Source organism: Taudactylus pleione, unplaced genomic scaffold (genome assembly GCF_031769625.1).
Source record: "Taudactylus pleione unplaced genomic scaffold, aTauple2 ptg000063l, whole genome shotgun sequence".
NCBI classification, from domain to species: domain Eukaryota; kingdom Metazoa; phylum Chordata; class Amphibia; order Anura; family Myobatrachidae; genus Taudactylus; species Taudactylus pleione.
This window is the reverse complement of record NW_028284465.1, coordinates 4,266,580-4,288,105: the sequence shown is the minus strand read 5'-3', so window position 1 is coordinate 4,288,105 and position 21,526 is coordinate 4,266,580. Positions and strand designations below refer to the sequence as shown.

At 47.4% G+C, this 21,526-nt stretch overlaps 1 protein-coding gene across 1 annotated transcript in view; it reads left to right on the top strand.

The window, feature by feature from the left end:
- The window catches only part of CIMIP2C (ciliary microtubule inner protein 2C), a 71,943-nt gene extending 50,622 nt beyond the window's left edge, over window positions 1-21,321 (top strand). The window contains exons 2-4 of the mRNA XM_088465729.1: window positions 12,768-13,041; window positions 13,897-14,009; window positions 20,428-21,321. Of these exons, the coding sequence (XP_088321855.1) occupies window positions 12,768-13,041; window positions 13,897-14,009; window positions 20,428-20,434 (394 nt within the window). The 3' untranslated portion in view covers window positions 20,435-21,321. The remainder of the gene's footprint in view (window positions 1-12,767; window positions 13,042-13,896; window positions 14,010-20,427) is intronic.
- Window positions 21,322-21,526: the final 205 nt, after the last annotated feature.

The following is a 21,526-nucleotide window of genomic DNA, read 5'->3' as shown; positions in this document are numbered from 1 at the left end:
ATGCAAGAAGGGCCAATGGCCTGATGGGCCTGTCTGACCATCTGAATGCCTGGCCAAGCACTGTGATGGGAACATTGTCTCTATAGCAAGGTCGTGCAGTCAGGGTAGGTAGGGGAAGCAGAGCCTCCCCTGTCATGCTCTCTCCTCTATCATACTCCCTGTCATGCTCTCTCCTCTATCATACTCCCTGTCATGCTCTCTCCTCTATCATACTCCCTGTCATGCTCTCTCCTCTATCATACACCTTGTCATACTCTCTCCTCTATCATACTCCCTGTCATACTCTCTCCTCTATCATACTCCCTGTCATGCTCTCTTCTCTATCATACTCCTTGTCATACTCTCTCCTCTATCATACTCCGTCATGCTCTCTCCTCTATCATACTCCCTGTCATGCTCTCTCCCCTATCATACTCCTTGTCATACTCTCTCCTCTATCATACTCCCTGTCATACTCTCTCCCCTATCATACTCCCTGTCAAACTCTCTCCTCTATCATACTCCCTGTCATACTCTCTCCTCTATCATACTCCCTGTCATGCTCTCTCCTCTATCATACTCCCTGTCATACTCTCTCCCCTATCATACTCCCTGTCATACTCTCTCCTCTCTCATACTCCCTGTCATACTCTCTCCTCTATCATACTCCCTTTCATACTCTCTCCCCTATCATACTCCGTCATGCTCTCTCCTCTATCATACTCCCTGTCATGCTCTCTCCTCTATCATACTCCCTGTCATGCTCTCTCCTCTATCATACTCCCTGTCATACTCTCTCCTCTATCATACTCCCTGTCATGCTCTCTCCCCTATCATACTCCCTGTCATGCTCTTTCCCGTATCATACTCCCTGTCATACTCTCTCCCCTATCATACTCCCTGTCATGCTCTCTCCCCTATCATACTCCCTGTCATGCTCCCTCCTCTATCATACTCCGTCATACTCCCTGTCATACTCTCTCCTCTATCATACTCCCTGTCATACTCTCTCCCCTATCATACTCCCTGTCATGCTCTCTCCCCTATCATACTCCCTGTCATGCTCCCTCCTCTATCATACTCCCTGTCATGCTCCCTCCTCTATCATACTCCCTGTCATACTCTCTCCTCTATCATACTCCCTGTCATACTCTCTCCTCTATCATACTCCCTGTCATACTCTCTCCCCTATCATACTCCCTGTCATACTCTCTCCTCTCTCATACTCCCTGTCATACTCTCTCCTCTATCATACTCCCTTTCATACTCTCTCCCCTATCATACTCCGTCATGCTCTCTCCTCTATCATACTCCCTGTCATGCTCTCTCCTCTATCATACTCCCTGTCATACTCTCTCCTCTATCATACTCCCTGTCATGCTCTCTCCCCTATCATACTCCCTGTCATGCTCTCTCCCGTATCATACTCCCTGTCATACTCTCTCCCCTATCATACTCCCTGTCATACTCTCTCCCCTATCATACTCCCTGTCATGCTCCCTCCTCTATCATACTCCCTGTCATACTCCCTGTCATACTCTCTCCTCTATCATACTCCCTGTCATACTCTCTCCTCTATCATACTCCCTGTCATACTCCCTGTCATACTCTCTCCTCTGTCATACTCCCTGTCATACTCTCTCCCCTATCATACTCCCTGTCATACTCTCTCCTCTCTCATACTCCCTGTCATGCTCTCTCCCCTATCATACTCCCTGTCATGCTCCCTCCTCTATCATACTCCGTCATACTCCCTGTCATACTCTCTCCTCTATCATACTCCCTGTCATACTCTCTCCCCTATCATACTCCCTGTCATGCTCTCTCCCCTATCATACTCCCTGTCATGCTCCCTCCTCTATCATACTCCCTGTCATACTCTCTCCTCTATCATACTCCCTGTCATACTCTCTCCTCTATCATACTCCCTGTCATACTCTCTCCCCTATCATACTCCCTGTCATACTCTCTCCTCTCTCATACTCCCTGTCATACTCTCTCCTCTCTCATACTCCCTTTCATACTCTCTCCCCTATCATACTCCGTCATGCTCTCTCCTCTATCATACTCCCTGTCATGCTCTCTCCTCTATCATACTCCCTGTCATACTCTCTCCTCTATCATACTCCCTGTCATGCTCTCTCCCCTATCATACTCCCTGTCATGCTCTCTCCCGTATCATACTCCCTGTCATACTCTCTCCCCTATCATACTCCCTGTCATACTCTCTCCCCTATCATACTCCCTGTCATGCTCCCTCCTCTATCATACTCCCTGTCATACTCCCTGTCATACTCTCTCCTCTATCATACTCCCTGTCATACTCTCTCCTCTATCATACTCCCTGTCATACTCTCTCCCCTATCATACTCCCTGTCATGCTCCCTCCTCTATCATACTCCGTCATACTCCCTGTCATACTCTCTCCTCTATCATACTCCCTGTCATACTCTCTCCCCTATCATACTCCCTGTCATGCTCTCTCCCCTATCATACTCCCTGTCATGCTCCCTCCCGTATCATACTCCCTGTCATACTCTCTCCCCTATCATACTCCCTGTCATACTCTCTCCCCTATCATACTCCCTGTCATGCTCCCTCCTCTATCATACTCCCTGTCATACTCCCTGTCATACTCTCTCCTCTATCATACTCCCTGTCATACTCTCTCCTCTATCATACTCCCTGCCATGATCCCTCCTCTATCATACTCCCTGTCATGCTCTCTCCTCTATCATACTCCCTGTCATACTCCCTGTCATACTCCCTGTCATACTCTCTCCCCTATCATACTCCCTGTCATGCTCTCTCCTCTATCATACTCCCTGTCATGCTCTCTCCCCTATCATACTCCCTGTCATACTCTCTCCCCTATCATACTCCCTGTCATGCTCTCTCCCCTATCATACTCCCTGTCATGCTCTCTCCCCTATCATACTCCCTGTCATACTCTCTCCCCTATCATACTCCCTGTCATACTCCCTGTCATACTCTCTCCTCTATCATACTCCCTGTCATACTCTCTCCTCTATCATACTCCTTGTCATACTCTCTCCTCTATCATACTCCCTGTCATGCTCTCTCCCGTATCATACTCCCTGTCATACTCTCTCCCCTATCATACTCCCTGTCATACTCTCTCCCCTATCATACTCCCTGTCATACTCCCTCCCCTATTATACTCCCTGTCATACTCCCTCCCCTATCATACTCCCTGTCATACTCCCTCCTCTATCATACTCCTTGTCATGCTCTCTCCTCTATCATACTCCCTGTCATACTCCCTGTCATACTCTCTCCTCTATCATACTCCCTGTCATACTCTCTCCTCTATCATACTCCCTGCCATGATCCCTCCTCTATCATACTCCCTGTCATGCTCTCTCCTCTATCATACTCCCTGTCATACTCCCTGTCATACTCCCTGTCATACTCTCTCCCCTATCATACTCCCTGTCATGCTCTCTCCTCTATCATACTCCCTGTCATGCTCTCTCCCCTATCATACTCCCTGTCAAGCTCTCTCCCCTATCATACTCCCTGTCATGCTCTCTCCCCTATCATACTCCCTGTCATGCTCTCTCCCCTATCATACTCCCTGTCATACTCTCTCCTCTATCATACTCCCTGTCATGCTCCCTCCTCTATCATACTCCCTGTCATGCTCTCTCCTCTATCATACTCCCTGTCATGCTCCCTCCTCTATCATACTCCCTGTCATGCTCTCTCCTCTATCATACTCCCTGTCATGCTCTCTCCCCTATCATACTCCCTGTCATGCTCTCTCCCCTATCATACTCCCTGTCATGCTCTCTCCCCTATCATACTCCCTGTCATGCTCCCTCCTCTATCATACTCCCTGTCATGCTCTCTCCTCTATCATACTCCCTGTCATACTCTCTCCTCTATCATACTCCCTGTCATGCTCTCTCCCCTATCATACTCCCTGTCATGCTCTCTCCCCTATCATACTCCCTGTCATGCTCTCTCCCCTATCATACTCCCTGTCATGCTCCCTCCTCTATCATACTCCCTGTCATGCTCTCTCCTCTATCATACTCCCTGTCATGCTCTCTCCTCTATCATACTCCCTGTCATACTCTCTCCTCTATCATACTCCCTGTCATGCTCTCTCCCCTATCATACTCCCTGTCATACTCTCTCCCCTATCATACTCCCTGTCATACTCTCTCCTCTATCATACTCCCTGTCATACTCTCTCCTCTATCATACTCCCTGTCATGCTCCCTCCCCTATCATACTCCCTGTCATGCTCTCTCCCCTATCATACTACCTGTCATGCTCCCTCCTCTATCATACTCCCTGTCATGCTCTCTCCTCTATCATACTCCCTGTCATGCTCTCTCCCCTATCATACTCCCTGTCATGCTCTCTCCCCTATCATACTCCCTGTCATACTCTCTCCCCTATCATACTCCCTGTCATGCTCCATAGTTTTGATATAAAAACTGTTTTTATACATATGTTACTCCCCAGCCATTGACCTCACCGCACGTCACTGCTTCTTAGTAAATGACCCTTGCTGTGTAACCATATACTGTATGTGCGTGCAGATTCATTTATAAACATGCCTACTTACTATATGCTCCTAGTGCCCACATATGTTACATTATCCTCTCATTTTGCACACAGCACATTAAAAGCCTGACAACATAATCACAAACCCCAGCAAGTACTTTATTATTTTGATATAAATTCCTTCCTCTGATTGGTCAGTGCAAATCACTGCTGACACCTCCCGGTACTTTTCCCACCCCGCTGGTGGTGATGAGATTCTGATTTGGCCACCTCAGTTTGGCACTACATAGCTGGAGAATAACATGAGTCAGATGTGCGCCAACAACCCCTCCAAGACCCCACAGGTCGCTGCCCCCCAGGGAAGCACCGAGCAAGATCGGCAATAATATTGCAGGACACCAGGATATAACTGAGATATGACTGAGAACTGGAGGACCGGTCACAAAGCAAAGTCCATAGACGATTGGCCATCCCATGGCCATCCCATGCCTTCCTGTCTTACCCATAGCATGCAGGGGATTGGCTGCAACCAGGAAGTGGGCGGAGAGCAAGTACAATGCAGGATGTTTAAGAATACTAAACGCAATTGCTGTAGCTCAACTGGCAGTGGCGATGGTCTGCAGGTCGCAGGATCAAATTCTGCAAAGTCGGATGCATCCATGAAGTCGACATTCAAAATGAATGTCAACAGTCATGATATCGACATGGTTAAAAATGTTGACATAAGTATGGAAACCTGCAAATGTCGACATTTGCATTAGGGTTACAGTTATCTTACATTAATGATACAGTAAACAAGGGATTTGCCCCACAGCACACTGTAGCAAAATCAAAAATACTTAAATCCTACATAATAATAGAAATTCAGAGGTATTGGTTGCATACATTTGCAAATATATGAATAAGTGCCAGGCCAATCGTCAAGGCTCCTCTATACCAGCGTCCCTAACATTAAGGGGTTCACGTCCGAGAAGCAAGGCACCCCAAAAAATTCCAGCCAAGGACCATCCCCAGGGCATCACACGAAAAGGAGGAGGTGCTGATCCTTATAGTGCCATGTGGAGGTTTCTGGGGTACCTCCAAGGTAAGTTAGCTCTTAGCTCATACAAGTGCTGTTATCCTGCTGTACACCAATTTGTAATTATATGACCCAGAGTGGGTGCTACTATTATGTAGCAATAATTATTTTGGGGTGAGCGTTTGGGCGTGGGGCCCCTGGGGTTGTTCTGGATGGACCTTTCTCATTTCATCACCACTTAATTCACATAGAACATTTTTATCACTTCTCTAATTGTTTGTATATTATTTATGTCATTTTAATTCTTTCTCATTTCATTAACACTTATTGATTTATCCTTACACATCTTTTCTTTACACTTCACTATCACCTTTTTTCCCCTTTTTGTGTGATGCCCTTGGGATGGTCCTTGGCTGTAATTTTTTGGGGTGCCTTGCTTCTCGGACGTGAACCCCTTAATTTCTACTTCAGGGTCCATAGGGGGTCCACAGGGTTGACCTTGGGGTATAGCTTGGATCTGGATCCACGGGCACCATACAGTTAAAGCTTTAGCTCCCAGGATGCACTTGGGTCCGTCCTCCTCTATACCCCGCCCCCGAGCCACAGGCACCTCAGTTTAGTTTGGTGCCCGGCCGAAGTCGGTCACCTGTTGCAGGGGGGCTGCAGGAGCAGCTCCTAAAGCTTTCTTTTAAAGAAGAAGAATTTATTTTTTTCTTTCTTTTTACACTTTGTTAACTAAGCGGCAGCATCAGACTGTCTGTCAGACGTCCGCGCTGCCACATGTTCTTCCCGCTGGCGCCGCGACGCCAGTACAGATCTGGGGATCGCGGCGGGACCCCAGAGTCTGTACTAGCCGGGCTCTGGGGACTCCCTTGACTGCTGCCGGACATACGGGATTCAGGTAAGCCGCGAGTCACCGTTTTTTTGGCGGCCTGCGGATACTTTAAAAATGCAGTCAGATGCCTCCTGGTCTCTGGGGACAGACCGGAGGCGCTAGCGGTGGCGGCGGGCTCCCCCTCCATTGAGGCATACCCCGTGTGAACACTAGACCACCAGGGTAGCACGCTGGAAGCGGGACCAGCAACCCTGGGGTTAATAGCTAGCCAGGGGAGACAGCTTTCCCTGTCTTATGGCTCCTCCCCTCAGTTCAGCGCGCCTTTCTGCTCGGTGTCTGGCGTCGCTGAGCTGCTCCTATCTTCGGCCACTCCTCCTCTGAGGTCTCCGTCGGCCATTTTCTCCAGTGGCACAACGCAGATCTCTCAGGCTGTACATGTGGACCGGTCCCCCTGTGTACCTCTCCTCTGTTGTAGGACAGGTACACAGCGCTATAGCCCTCCCAGACACTGAATCTGGGCGGTTGAGTTTAGCAGAAGGTGCAGTGAGTATATCTTTCTGCATTGTATGTGACTTTTGCTAGTGCTGCCTGTCTGTGATTTCTTTCTACTTACTGTCAGCTTATACCTATCCCTTTCCTTCTCCTACGGCCCTAAGGTGTGTGGGGGAGGGTCTTTCTACGGACCTTACTTGTATAAAACAAGTATTGGTGAGGTCAGTCACATACAGTTGTGTGCCACACAGTACCATATTGTGAACTGTTGTATTGCACACTTGAGAGTGCGCAGGTGTTCATACCACACTGCTTCCTGTGATAAGTAATTCCTGTGTATTTACTGTATCATGTCTGATGAGGAGGTAGAGCACTCTGGGACCCCTGTGTTGGTTTCCTGCAGACGCTGTTCTGCAGGATTTAATAGGGAGGATCTATCTGAGGATGGTCTGTGCGGGCGGTGCCGGCTGGTACCTGGCCCTACTAAAACCCCTATGTCACAGGACCCTCCATGGGCGATGTTTTCACAGCTGCTGGTGTCAATTGCTGACCTTTTATCGGTCCCGACAGTCCCTCCTCCAGACTGTAGGTCCCTATACGGGGACGCCTGTGTACGTACAGCCCCCCCGGTGACGCAACAGTCTGTTGTGCCTTTTCAGAGTTTCCCTCAGGCGACTAATCCTCCCTGGGTAGAGGTACTCTCCAGCTCGGTACAGAGCCTGGCGGCCACATCTTCGGCTTTTCAGTCGATGTTACAAAGTGATATGCCGCAGAAGGCGTCCAAGCATCATGTCGTTAGTACATTGATGGCGCAATTATCGGACTCTGAGGTGTCCTCAGACAATGGAGAGATTCTTGAGGACTCTGATTCTGATGCTACAGGTCAGGAGGTGGAAACTAGGTCCTCCATTAATGTGCCGGCATTAGTTAAGGTGGTGCGAGCCATCCTTCATATAGAGGAGGATGCCCCAGCGCCTAAACCTAAGTATCCTAACTTTAAAAAGGTTAAGGTTACTTCAAGTGTTTTTCCTCTATCTGATCAATTGGCGGATCATATGGCGGTAGCTTGACAGCTGCCTAGTAAGAAATTCCAACCACAGAAAAGGTTGGTTTCTAACTACCCTTTTCCTGATAATTATTACAGGAAATGGGAAACCCCACCTGAGGTGGATTCCCATGTCACCCGCTTAATTAAAAGTGCTACGCTGCCTTTACCATCTATTTCTTCTTTGAAAGATCCCACAGACAGGAAAGTGGAGACTGCATTGAAATCCATTTACTCTCTCTCAGGGGCGGTGGCTCGCCCGTCCATGGCCATCTCATGGGTGGCTAAGGCCATCGAGAGCTGGGCCAACGCTTTGGAAGATACTTTTCCTGAAGATGCTCTGGAAATGCAGAGAGCGCTGGTAGGACAGATGAGAGATGCTGCTTCCTATATTGGGGAGGCATACCAGTCTGCTGACCTCTAGGGTTTCGGCTACAGCGGTGTCTGCTCGCCGGTCCTTGTGGCTGCGGTCCTGGAGGGCTGATGCTGACTCTAAAAAGGGCCTGGAGGCTTTGCCTTTTAATGGAGTATTGCTATTTGGTCCTGACTTGGACAAGATAGTAGATACTCTGGCTAAATCCAAGTCAGCCTTCCTCCCTTCGGCTTCTACGCCGGCTAAAGTGAGGAGCTCTGTTTTTCGGTCCTTTCGGGTTCAAGGTAAGGCAAAGGGTCAGTCCTTCCCGAGACGGTCGGCGACTAAGACTGCCTCTAAACCCAAGAAGCAAGCCTGGAGTGCTCGGCGCCCTTCTTCCAAGCAGGAAGATAAACCTGCGGCCTGATGGGACGGGCCTCCCTCTGGGGGACCTCAGAGTGGGAGGCCGACTTCTCCAATTCGCCCAGTGTTGGAACAATACCACCACGGATGCATGGGTTCGAGAAGTAGTCTCTCAGGGGTACGCCCTGTCTTTTCGGGTCAGGCCGCCCCGCCAGTTTATTTGCACGAGTCCTTCTCTGGACAAGACCGAAACTTCCCAGATTCAGGTGGCTGGACAATCCTTGCTACAAGCAAGGGGTCATTGTTCCCGTTCCACAGTCTCAACGCGGGACGGGGTACTATTCTACTCTGTTTCTGGTACAGAAGCCCAATGGTTCTCATCGCCCTATCCTGAATTTGAAGTCTCTGAACAAATCCCGGACTGGGTTCTGCTCACAACAGATGCCAGTCTCCGGGGTTGGGGGGCAGTGACCGGGCCGTTGGTCTGCGGAGGAAGCAGTTCTGCCCATAAATGTGCTGGAACTGCGGGCCGTGTACAGGGCTCTGCTGTCGTCAGGCACCGCTCTTCATGGAAGGGCAGTGCAGGTGCAATCCGACAACGCCACCACGGTGGCGTACATCAATCACCAGGGAGGAAATCGCAGCCGAGCTGCAATGTCAGAGGTGTCTCAGATCCTGGATTGGGCGGAGCGCCACCTTCCAGTGATCTCGGCAGTCTTCATCCCGGGAGTCCTCAATTGGGAGGCAGACTTCCTCAGCTGTCACAACGTGCATCCCGGGGAATGGTCGCTTCACACAGAGGTGTTTCAACTTCTCGTGAACAGATGGGGACTGCTGGAGTTGGATCTGCTGGCCTCTCATCACAATTACAAGTTACCCATGTACGGCTCAAGAACAAGGGACGCAGGCGCAAGCCTGGTGGACGCGCTGTCGGTGAAATGGACATTTCACCTAGCGTACCTGTTCCCTCCGATCTCCCTGCTACCTCGGGTACTCAGAAAAATCAAACAGGACGGGGGCACGTTTCTGCTGGTGGCTCCAGCGTGGCCCAGACGTCCTTGGTACTCCGATCTCAGGAGCTTGTCTGTCGACGCTCCGTTCCTTCTACCTCAGCGTCGGGACCTACTGTCTCAGGGGCCTTGCCTTTACCCAGATCTGGGTCGGCTGTCTTTGACGGCGTGGCTCTTGAGACAGCCGTCTTAAGGTCCCGGGGTTTTTCAAGCCCTGTCATCGGTACCATGCTGAGGGCGCGTAAACCGGCAGAGTGTGGCACACTTATTTTCAGTGGTGTGAGTCCAGAAACTTTGATCCTCAGGTGTTCAGGGTTTCTAGGATTTTGGCATTTCTGCAGTCAGGTCTTGACCTGGGCTTATGTCTTGCTTCCCTGAAGGTTCATGCATCGGCTCTGTCGGTGTGGTTCCAGCGTAGAGTCGCTACACTGCCTGACGTTCATACCTTTTTCCAGGGTGTTCTTAGAATCCAGCCTCCCTTTGTGCCTCCAGTGGCTCTGTGGGACTTGGCGGTGGTTCTTCGGGTCCTGCAGGGACCTCCTTTTGAACCTCTTGAGTCGGTTGACCTCAAGTGGTTAACACTTAAGGCTGTGTTTCTCCTGGCAATTGCTTCGGCCAGGAGAGCATCCGAGTTGGGGGCACTTTCCTGTAGTCCCTCCTTCTTAATTTTTCACCAGGACAGAGCAGTACTTCGCACTCGTCCTGAGTTTTTGCCTAAAGTTGTCTCTAAGTTCCACATCAATCAGGAACTTGTGGTGCCAGCTTTTCAGTCTCCTGATCCTACAGCTGGTGAGGCTTCGTTGGACGTTGTCCGTGCTCTAAGAATTTATGTTGATCGGACTGCTTCAGTTAGAAGGTCCGATTCGTTGTTTGTCCTCTTTGGTTTTCATAAGAGGGGTTGGCCTGCCAACAAACAAACCTTAGCCCGTTGGCATTGTTCTGTTATAAGGGAGGCTTATGTACAGGAAGGTTTACCTGTTCCAGCCTCTGTTAAGGCTCATTCCACTCGGTCTGTGGGTCCTTCTTGGGCTGCTAGACGTGGTGCCTCCGCTGTTCAGCTGTGCCAGGCAGCCACTTGGTCTTCCATTCAGACGTTTTTGAGGTTTTAGGCGTTTGACACCTTTGCCTCTCAGGATGCATCCTTTGGGTGCAGGATTCTCCTTTCTGCACAGGAGCATCCCCGCCCTTTGTTGAACTGCTTTGGGACATCCCCAAGGTCAACCCTGTGGACCCCCTATGGACCCTGAAGTAGAAAACAAGAGATATGGTAAGAACTTACCTTTTGTTATCTCTGTTTCTACGAAGTCCATAGGGTCCACAGGGGGCCTGCCCTGATGCACCTGGCTTCAAATGGGCTGTGTGGCTGGTCACCGGTTTTCCATCTCCCATTTCTGTGAGTATGGTTTCTTGTGTGTTCCAGTCTTCCTTCTCTCTGTTTAGTCTCCTCCTTCGGCCTAGGCTGCTTACCAACTGAGGTGCCTGTGGCTCGGGGGCGGGGTATAGAGGAGGACGGACCCAAGTGCATCCTGGGAGCTAAAGCTTTAACTGTATGGTGCCCGTGGATCCAGATCCAAGCTATACCCCAAGGTCAACCCTGTGGACCCTATGGACTTCGTAGAAACAGAGATAACAAAAGGTAAGTTCTTACCATATCTCTTGTTTTTAGGGACGCCAGTAGAGAGGAGCCTTGATGATTGGCCTGGCGCTTATTCATATATTTGCAAATGTATGTAACTAATACCTCTGAATCTATTATTATGTAGGATTTAAGTATTTTTGATTTTGCTACAGTGTGCTGGGGGGCAAATCCCTTTTTTCTGTGCTCAGTGTAAACCCCACCCTTTACAAGCACCTGTGCTATGTAATTTAGCTGATTTGAGCGACTACCATATTTTTTATTAATGATACAGTACTGAGATAATATGCTCAGCACCTCAGTGTTTTATATATTGCATAATCATGACACCACGCTTCTAACAATAAGCCTCCCTGACTCTTATATGCACAGGTATCGTGGCTACGTCCCATTGGAAGCCTGCAAATGTCGACATTTGCATTAGGGTTACAGTTATCTTACATTAATGATACAGTAAACAAGGGATTTGCCCCACAGCACACTGTAGCAAAATCAAAAATACTTAAATCCTACATAATAATAGAAATTCAGAGGTATTGGTTGCAAACATTTGCAAATATATGAATAAGTGCCAGGCCAATCGTCAAGGCTCCTCTATACCAACGTCCCTAAAATTAAGGGGTTCACGTCCGAGAAGCAAGGCACCCCAAAAAATTCCAGCCAAGGACCATCCCCAGGGCATCACACGAAAAGGAGGAGGTGCTGATCCTTATAGTGCCATGTGGAGGTTTCTGGGGTACCTCCAAGGTAAGTTAGCTCTTAGCTCATACAAGTGCTGTTATCATGCTGTAAACCAATTTGTAATTATATGACCCAGAGTGGGTGCTACTATTATGTAGCAATAATTATTTTGGGGTGAGCGTTTGGGCGTGGGGCCCCTGGGGTTGTTCTGGATGGACCTTTCTCATTTCATCACCACTTAATTCACATAGAACATTTTTATCACTTCTCTAATTGTTTGTATATTATTTATGTCATTTTAATTCTTTCTCATTTCATTAACACTTATTGATTTATCCTTACACATCTTTTCTTTACACTTCACTATCACCTTTTTTCCCCTTTTTGTGTGATGCCCTTGGGATGGTCCTTGGCTGTAATTTTTTGGGGTGCCTTGCTTCTCGGACGTGAACCCCTTAATTTTAGGGACGCCAGTAGAGAGGAGCCTTGACGATTGGCCTGGCGCTTATTCATATATTTGCAAATGTATGTAACTAATACCTCTGAATCTATTATTATGTAGGATTTAAGTATTTTTGATTTTGCTACAGTGTGCTGGGGGGCAAATCCTTTTTTTCTGTGCTCAGTGTAAACCCCGCCCTTTACAAGCACCTGTGCTATGTAATTTAGCTGATTTGAGCGACTACCATATTTTTTATTAATGATACAGTACTGAGATAATATGCTCAGCACCTCAGTGTTTTATATATTGCATAATCATGACACCACGCTTCTAACAATAAGCCTCCCTGACTCTTATACTGGGCTTACTGCACAGGTATCGTGGCTACGTCCCATCGGAAGCCTTTACCTACGGCGATACCTATGGCAATACCACAGCGCGCTGCTTCCAGGACTTCCGCTCAGCCGCTCTGAACTCCAGCCGGAGCCCGTACTGCGCAGGAGGGCAGTTCCCCACCAGCTACTCCAATGACCCTGCCTTGGTGTTGAGCAGTCGGTCCCGGGGTTGGGACAGGTTTCTCTACAGTCCTAGCTGGTCCCGATACAATGTGGATCACAACCGGGCAGAAGAGCTGAACCAGTTTAGAAAGGTTTGTGTGGTTTTCATTTATATGTTACTCGTATCCACAAAGGGCAATATGTTGGGAGCCCAAAGAAATGAGGAACTGAAAGGACAGTGGTCCAGCTGCCATACCCTCCCTCTTCCTCTACCACTACCAGTGTTCCAGGAGCTGGGACTGGGTCAGCCTATACTGTTGTTATAGAGATTAACCAATAATAAGCAACCTCTTATGTGACTGGTTACCAGCACTCTATAGTGATTGGCTTATGGTGCTCACTGCTGTTATGTGTTCAGTGTTTGAAGCTGCTGCTGTAGCTCTCATGGTAGACCCCAGTCCCCGGTAGGCTTGATATCCGTAGAGGGTCACTGATGTAGGACACTGGGGCTATTATGCTGTACACTGATCGGCTACTGCGGTATATTGGGCTACTTTGGGATTTTTGTACTTTATATTAGGCTATTATATGGGCATTACCATACTAGAATGGTACCGAGGCTAATCTACTGGGATTTAGGATTTTATTCTGGTCCTGAAGCTGTTAAACTGGACTTTTGGTTGTTATACTAGACACTGGGTTATTATTATACTGTATTATGGTATAATATGGGGAGCCCAAACAAGCTTGAATGAGCATTAGGTTAAGGTGGGAATAATTTCTAAGCAAAATGGTTTTTAATACAATAATTTATTTTTATTAAAAATGATTACAACACCTGGCGGGTCAGTAACATGCTATAAATGTCATTGTAGGACAGGCAGCGGATAAATAATGGAGGTGATATTAGTAAATGAATCTCTGGTCTGTGCTGTGTCACGTTACACTGAGCACGTTGCATATCATTGGGACGTTCCTGCAGTTTACATCACTGTCTCCTGTTTCAGAGTGCTCAGCAACACCGCGATCACTACCGGGACAAAACCGGAACCGCGCACCAAGTGCCGCACTTCATCTTACCTGTGAAGAATGAGGAGACGTACCCACTACCCCAGCAACGGTGAGGACATGGAAATGACAGAGAACCTTGTCCGCATGGACTACTGTAACTGTCGGGTTTATTCCTGTAGCTCATACACTGAATGAAAATCTGTATCTCTCCCTGGGCGGGATGTACTAAGGTGGCGGTGACCATTACACCAGTCACCGCAACCTTACTAATCCCATATGTATTAACATATGCGATTAGTATCGCAAAGGACAGCTCTTGCGATAAGAGCTGCCCTTTGCGACGCAGCCGACGCCAGGTGACGGGGTCTCCGTGGGACCCCTCCACCTCCGTGCCCCGGGAGCTTCCTGCTGGGGAGCTGTGCAGGAAGCCCCGGGCTCCTCCTCCTCCTCCCACCCTGCACCCGGAAGAAGATTAGGAGGAGGCGGAGGACCCAGGAGGAGCGCGGACTGGCGACCATGGAGAGCAGGTGAGTGGGGGCCAGCGCTGGGCGAGGCGTCGGTGAAGTGTCGGGAGCAGGGTGCGGTAAGAAGCCCATAGGCTTCTATAGGGTAACACCAGCTTTTTCCGATAAAAGTGCAGCCGGGGCTTAGTACATATGGAAATGCGGTAAAACCCCCGAAAACGGGATTCTGATTAGGCTTTGTCACCTTTTTTATGATTGTGAGGGTTATATTAACTTCAGTAGGGAATAAGTAATATACAATTTTTCATCTGACAAGTCCTAAGCATCATCACTAGCTGAGGAGTCTACCGAAATATTATTTGGATCAAAGATTCTATTAGTTCCGTGACTTACATGGTGATTTAAGGGGGGGGCTTGCAATTCACCCAATTTTCACCTCATTTTTCATTTAGTACATCCCGGCCCCTGATTTTCCCTATATAATAACCATAAAACCAAGAATGTTCACCTCCCCCCTTATGGTTCTGTTCGGCAGAATCAGCATTACACGCACAGCACCCGTTCTGCACACAGCCCCAGCTATGCCGCTGCCTGATTGACAAGACAGGCATTTTCGGGGATGGCCAGCATCCTGGAAACGGGGGCGAGTTGTCCCCACTTTCCGGGAGTGGCAAGACCAGGATCTGTATCCACGGGTGCAGTTTCCTGGCCTCGCAAGCCGGCCAGCCTGTGTAAGCTGATGGACGCGATGGTGATCCCAGCCTGCAACCTCGGTCGTAGCGATGGGGTCACAAATGCAGCAACGGCTGTCAGACACCTATTGCTGCATTTGCATAATTGCAAGGATGGAATTGCCAAGGTGCCTGTGTGTAATTCTCCAATTCCATCCACTACTGAATCACCCCCTGTATGAGATAAAGAAGGGACAGGACACACGTCAGCTTCATTGCAGGAGATGGGGATTCCACCTTCATGTGACTGTGATGTTAGCCTGTATGTGTCCTGCAGCTTGTAGTACATGCAGTATATTACCTCTGTGCTTACCTTGTACGTTTGTAGCCTTGTAACACTATGGGCTCTATTTATTACAGGTTGAGTATCCCATATGCAAATATTCCGAAATACGGATTTTTTTTGGCATGACTGAGATAATGAAACCTTTGATTGTTATTGGTTCAATGTACAGAAACTTTGTCTAAGGCACAAATGATTGAAAATAATGTATAAATTACCTGCAGTCTGTGTGTATAAGGTGTATATAATACATAAATCCATTCTGTGTGTATATTTGTATCCCATTCCCAAGATATCTCATTATTAATTGCAAATATTCCAAAATACGGAATATTCCGTTATCCAAAATACCCCTGGTCCCAGGCATTTTGGATATGGGAGACTCAACCTGTAACATTGTTTTTACTAAAATAAAGTGATAAAGGCTGTTTTGTGTTGTCAGACCCTTTTCACATTATTTTAGTATCACCTATAGTTATTACAGGGCAATTGGAGTAAAGTTCGTAAAATTCTACTCCAACCCCTAAGTATCACTTATTTTTAGTAATCAGATCGCATTTCCCATAACTGTAATGGGAAATGCGATCTGTCTGCAAGTTACCAGACTCCTGCTCCACTCTAACATGCAGAGCAGAGCCCGGAGCCGACCCCAGTGATCAGCTGTGCGGTCTAAACAGAGCGCACGCTGATACACTGCAAAAAGATTTTTTAAAAATAGTTAATTTTTTTTTTTAACTTACCTGAGTTCAGGGACCGGAGTTCGGGGCTCCGGTAATATCCTCCCTCCGGTCAGCAGGTCTCCCATACTGCACTGCGGCCCGGGCCTCAGGTGACCAGTGCAGTATGGGATGTCAGCTGACCGGAGTCATGTAGGATATCACCGGAGCCCGGATCATGCAGGTAAGTGCAATTGAGGGAGGGTCGTGGGGGGTGGGGCCGCGATCGTGGGGGTGGGGCTTAGCACCGGGGGGGAGCAGCGACTGCCGGTCAGCACATGCGTGGGCAGTTGTTACTGTATTTTTTGCGAAAATACCGTGATAAGGCTGCGGAGGGGATTCGCAGGGACAGAGCTTTGTCGCAAGCTCTGTCCCTGCAAGGGATTTTTAGTAAATCCCTGTGATATTGCCTGAATTCGCAATGCAAATTCAGTCGGTAATATCACACTACAATCTGCATTCCCAATGCGGATTGTAGTAAATAGAGCCCTTAGTATGTTACATGATCCAGCTTCCCGATATGCATGTGTATGGTCCCTTTCTCCACACAGCCACCCAGTCCTCTCACCCATTACCATGACCCCTTCCACCTGGTACAAAACTGTCTTCCCCTGGACTTTCCATCTCCTTTATGATTGCACACATCCCAACCATCCCGAATTTGGCGGGACAGTCCTGTTTTTCGTGCAATGTGAATTGTGCTCCACACACTTGAATAGAGGGACCAGTGGGATCCCATCAGCTTGGGAAGCACTGAGCATGCACCCGGCGTGACAAAAAATGGGAGCCTGATGCACGGCCAAACCCCGGTGTCGCAAGGCCACACCCCACACCATGAAGCCACACCCCATTTTTTGGGTCGCAGTCGCTTGTGGTGAAACACCCTCCTCATCAATGAATCAGTTCAACAGAGGTGACTGCAATCATACACTGAGTGGGAAGCCGAGGGCAGAGCATGTTGTACCTGGTGGAAGGGGTCATGTGTATTTTTGCTATGTGTAACATACGTACACAATGATGTCATGATGTTTTTGTACATGGTGAAGGACTATGGCCTCACACCTCATTAGTGCACAGCAGTATTTCTCCTTCTCTGAGGCACCTGTTATCAGCGTGGTATCAGTACTGTGTATTGTCAGTGAGAAGCCCGTGCCTGTGGTTACCCCGGTGCTGAACTTTGAACTGCTTGACCACCATTTTCTCCAAGGTCTCATCTAGTGCTCTCTCCAATCCCGGCCTTGTCTTCTGACCTCGTTTGTCCATACTTCTCAACTCCCCGACTTCAGGGAGTCTGTTTACTAAGCAGTTAGGAGAAGTGAAGAGTGAAAAGTGATAAGGTACCAGCCAATCAGCTCCTAACTGTCATCTCACAGGCTGTGTTTGAAAAATGACAGTAAAGAGCTGATTGGCTGGCACCTTATCACTTTTCACTCTTCACTTTACACTTCTCCTAACACTGCTTAGTAAATAGACCCCTATGTTTCAGTTCTTCTATCTAGATCTATTTTCTGGGCCATCGGTTCATGCTCAATTTCCAGTCCGATATTTTAGTCTGAACTTGTGTCTGGCGGCTGCTGCTCCTTTCTGTAACCAGCAGCCTTTTATGTATTTGCATAATGAAGCAGCGTAGTTCAAATCCTCATCGCCCTTGGATATGACACAGCTCTGCCTACAGCTGTGTGCCATAACCTAGGACACTGAAAATACACACCTCTGCCTGAATGTTATAAATGCATGAATATAAATGAACTTTCCCAACTCTACTTTCTATAAGTCACAGTATTTCTACTTTCACATCCTTATTCCAGTAATTTAGCTTTACAATAACGTTATGTGGGGACAGCTGACAGGGACTCCGCCAGGAACAATCTCCGAGCCCTGAGCGCTACAGCTCATCCTCAGAGCATTAGTTGGTTGCATTATTTAATGATCTCACGTTAACCTCTCTCATCTCCGAATAGTCATTTGTGAAGCAGCTTCATTATATTTTGTCTCGGTAACGAGCCAGCGCACAACGCTAGTTCTGGCCGACAGATAAGACCCATTTTCAACCTCCAGGATTCCTCTTCTGTCATTGAAATGAAACGCCGCCATTAAAGCCGCTCATTAATTACTGAACCAGTAAATCTGATATAATATAGTGAGACCGTAAATATCCAGCCAGCGTACAAAAATAATCTAATCATGAACATTTCTGATTTGGATTTGTCACTTTTTGAGTATTGTGAGGGTTATATTAACCTGAGTAGGGAATAAGTAATATACAATTTTTCATCTGACAAGTCCTAAGCATCATCACTAACTGAGGAATCTACCGAAAAATTATTTGGATCAAAGATTCTATTATATCCGTGACTTACATGGCGATTTGCAATTCACCTAATCCACTAAAGGCTAATCACCATGTAACTGGGAGCGTTTTCACATCTCTAGAATGAATCATTATCCCCGGAAAATTCTGCATTGTATAGAGCCAGTATATGTAATAGACTGGGATTTGCAAAATCACTATGCACCAAAAAAAAAAGCCTCACAGGTTCCCCAGTGGAGACTGCCTGAAAACCAGTGAGACGAGTGAAATTTCTCATCCGTTTCAATTGGCAATGAATAGTAATATAAAGATGACCTACTGTTGTGGAACTAATAGTGCTAGACCAGTTCCACCGTAGTATTTCATTGCTTCGTCAGTATGCTTTTCAGTGTGGCTTTAGGACGGTACCTGTTCAGCCAATCACAAGCAGCCAATAAGTACACATTGCTTGTGTTTGGCGGAGCTTTTCCTAATCATTTCAATTGGCTGTGCATTTTAATGGTGTTTCTGTTCCCTTTGAAAATGCATTGCCCATTCACTTCAATGGGAAATTCTGCTACTGTATGTTGCTGAGCAGAGTAAAATATCCATGAACTACCTACTTTTACAATAAAGATTTTTTAATTAGATTTAAGATGGAATTAAGTAACAATTTATTTATAAGTTATTTTATCTTTTCAACTAAATCACCCTGTTGAAGATCCACAAAACGTGTATACTGTAATCTTACTACACACTATGGTAACATGAATTTGTAATTTCTATGCTATTGGGCTTTTCTACATTATCCGCTTTTTTGCAGTTATCTGGGAGACATGGAATGATGGGTTTGCTGATACATTTATAGTCTCACTATTGTAGTAGTTGAATGATGAGCTGTTTTATTGTGTTTTATGTTGTAATTTGTGATCTGGATAAATCCATAGATAAATACTGATTGTCAGAGGGCATTGTGGGAAACTCTACCTCTTATGCTTTGCATATAATAAAGAACAAGTGTTTATGGGCTTTTTCTCAGAAGTATATCGTCATGTAATAATACCCACACAATGAACAATAATAAATACAGGCTTCCCGACTGATTTAACCTGAAGATATGTACAGTAACTGGCTTATGCAGTGCAGATTTCCATTGTGGAAATTGTGGAACTACAAGTCACAGCATGTCATGATGTCCTGTTTCTGACAGACCCCTCACTTTCTGATCACCCCTCCCCCCATGCAGTATAATAGGGGAAGGATTCTGGACCTCATTCAGAGTCGGTCGTTGCGGCCGCACGGTCGTACGCAGCCGATGTTCGCTAAACTGCACATGCGTAAAATTCGCAATGCGCGTGCGCAAACTAGCTGTTACGATCAGAAATTTCTCTCTCCTTGAACACAGCCAGGTCGTTAGTTTGAGTGACAGGATGAGGCGTTTGTGGGTGGTAACAGGGGAAGGTGCTTGAAAACGGGGGAGTGGAGATCTGAACGCAGGCGTGCCTGACTATGCAAACGGCGTTTAATGGGAGTGCATAATTAACAAAGTAGTGTCATGGCACACGTGACATGGTGGTTATTGCACTGACTAGATCGTAGTGCTTAAGAGAGGGTATGGTCAGCCTTGAGCTCTGCGATCAGCACCGATGGGCCCCGATGGTCGCGAGTAATCCTTATATCCCAGGAGATGACGTGTGTTGTGATCAAGAAGGGGGCATGATTTAGTCTTACGACCGCTTCTTACCCTCGGTCGTTCACCTAACGATCTCATCTTAGCGACGCAACTTGCGATCGCTTAATTTGCATATCCGGCCCCTTTCCCCTACGACCGAGCGGCCGCAACGACCGACTCTGAATGAGGTCCTCTGTGCTATGCATCCTAGTCAGTGATTTGGGTAATGGGACAGACGTTCTAAGAAATATGTCACCAAGCAGCGAGCAACTCTGAATAGTTTTATGTGTAAATGGCTATAATGAGACTAATTTATATCTTCTTCCAGCTTAGCAATTACTCACTCACATGTTCCCTCTTTCTATGTCTAGGCTGTGACATTGTAGCTACACGATCAACAATAAACCTGGAACGTATGACCCGGCCTCAGCTCACTGATGGGGAAACTACAAGGACAGCACCGTGTATTGGAATTGTGTAGTCCATAAAATACTGAAATATACTGTATACTGTGGACGACTCTTCTACCGTTCAAGGACTATTGTACTTTGTGTCTATATACAGGGCCCATTCTGTGCCCCACACTCACCCTGTACTATACAGGGCCCATTCTGTGCCCCACACTCACCCTGTACTATACAGGGCCCATTCTGTGCCCCACACCCAGCCTGTACTATACAGGGCCCATTCTGTGCCCCACACTCACCCTGTACTATACAGGGGCCCATTCTGTGCCCCACACTCACCCTGTACTATACAGGGGCCCATTCTGTGCCCCACACTCACCTTGTACTATACAGGGCCCATTCTGCGCCCCACACTCACCCTGTACTATACAGGGCCCATTCTGTGCCCCACACTCACCCTGTACTATACAGGGGCCCATTCTGTGCCCCACACTCACCCTGTACTATACAGGACCCATTCTGTGCCCCACACTCGCCCTGTACTATACAGGGCCCATTCTGTGCCCCACACTCACCCTGTACTATACAGGGCCCATTCTGTGCCCCACACTCACCCTGTCATACATGAGCCATTTTACCTTTATTCATATTAATAACAAATATGTCCATTTCTGATTCCTGTCCTCTGTAGGAGCCAAACAATCTCCTCAATCGTTATTATTCTCCAAACAGGAAACCTGCATTGTACTGTATACTCTGCTACACAGCTAATAAATAGCAGCGTGTCGGGAGGGGGCTAGATGGGGATGGGGCAGATTGCACTGTATATATGTACAATACAGGCACCGGTATATTAAGTGTTAGAAAATGTGTCAACATATATTAAATAATTAAAATGTTGTTACTATAATGTTTTTATATTCCACAAATCTCTCAATATCCCTGGTTATATTTTGGTTATATACTGTACAGCACCTCCAAGTTCCCCTCTTATGTCATTAGAATCCTCAAATGCACCTTATATTGTATGCCATCAGAGTATTCCCGGTGCCTCTTATATGCA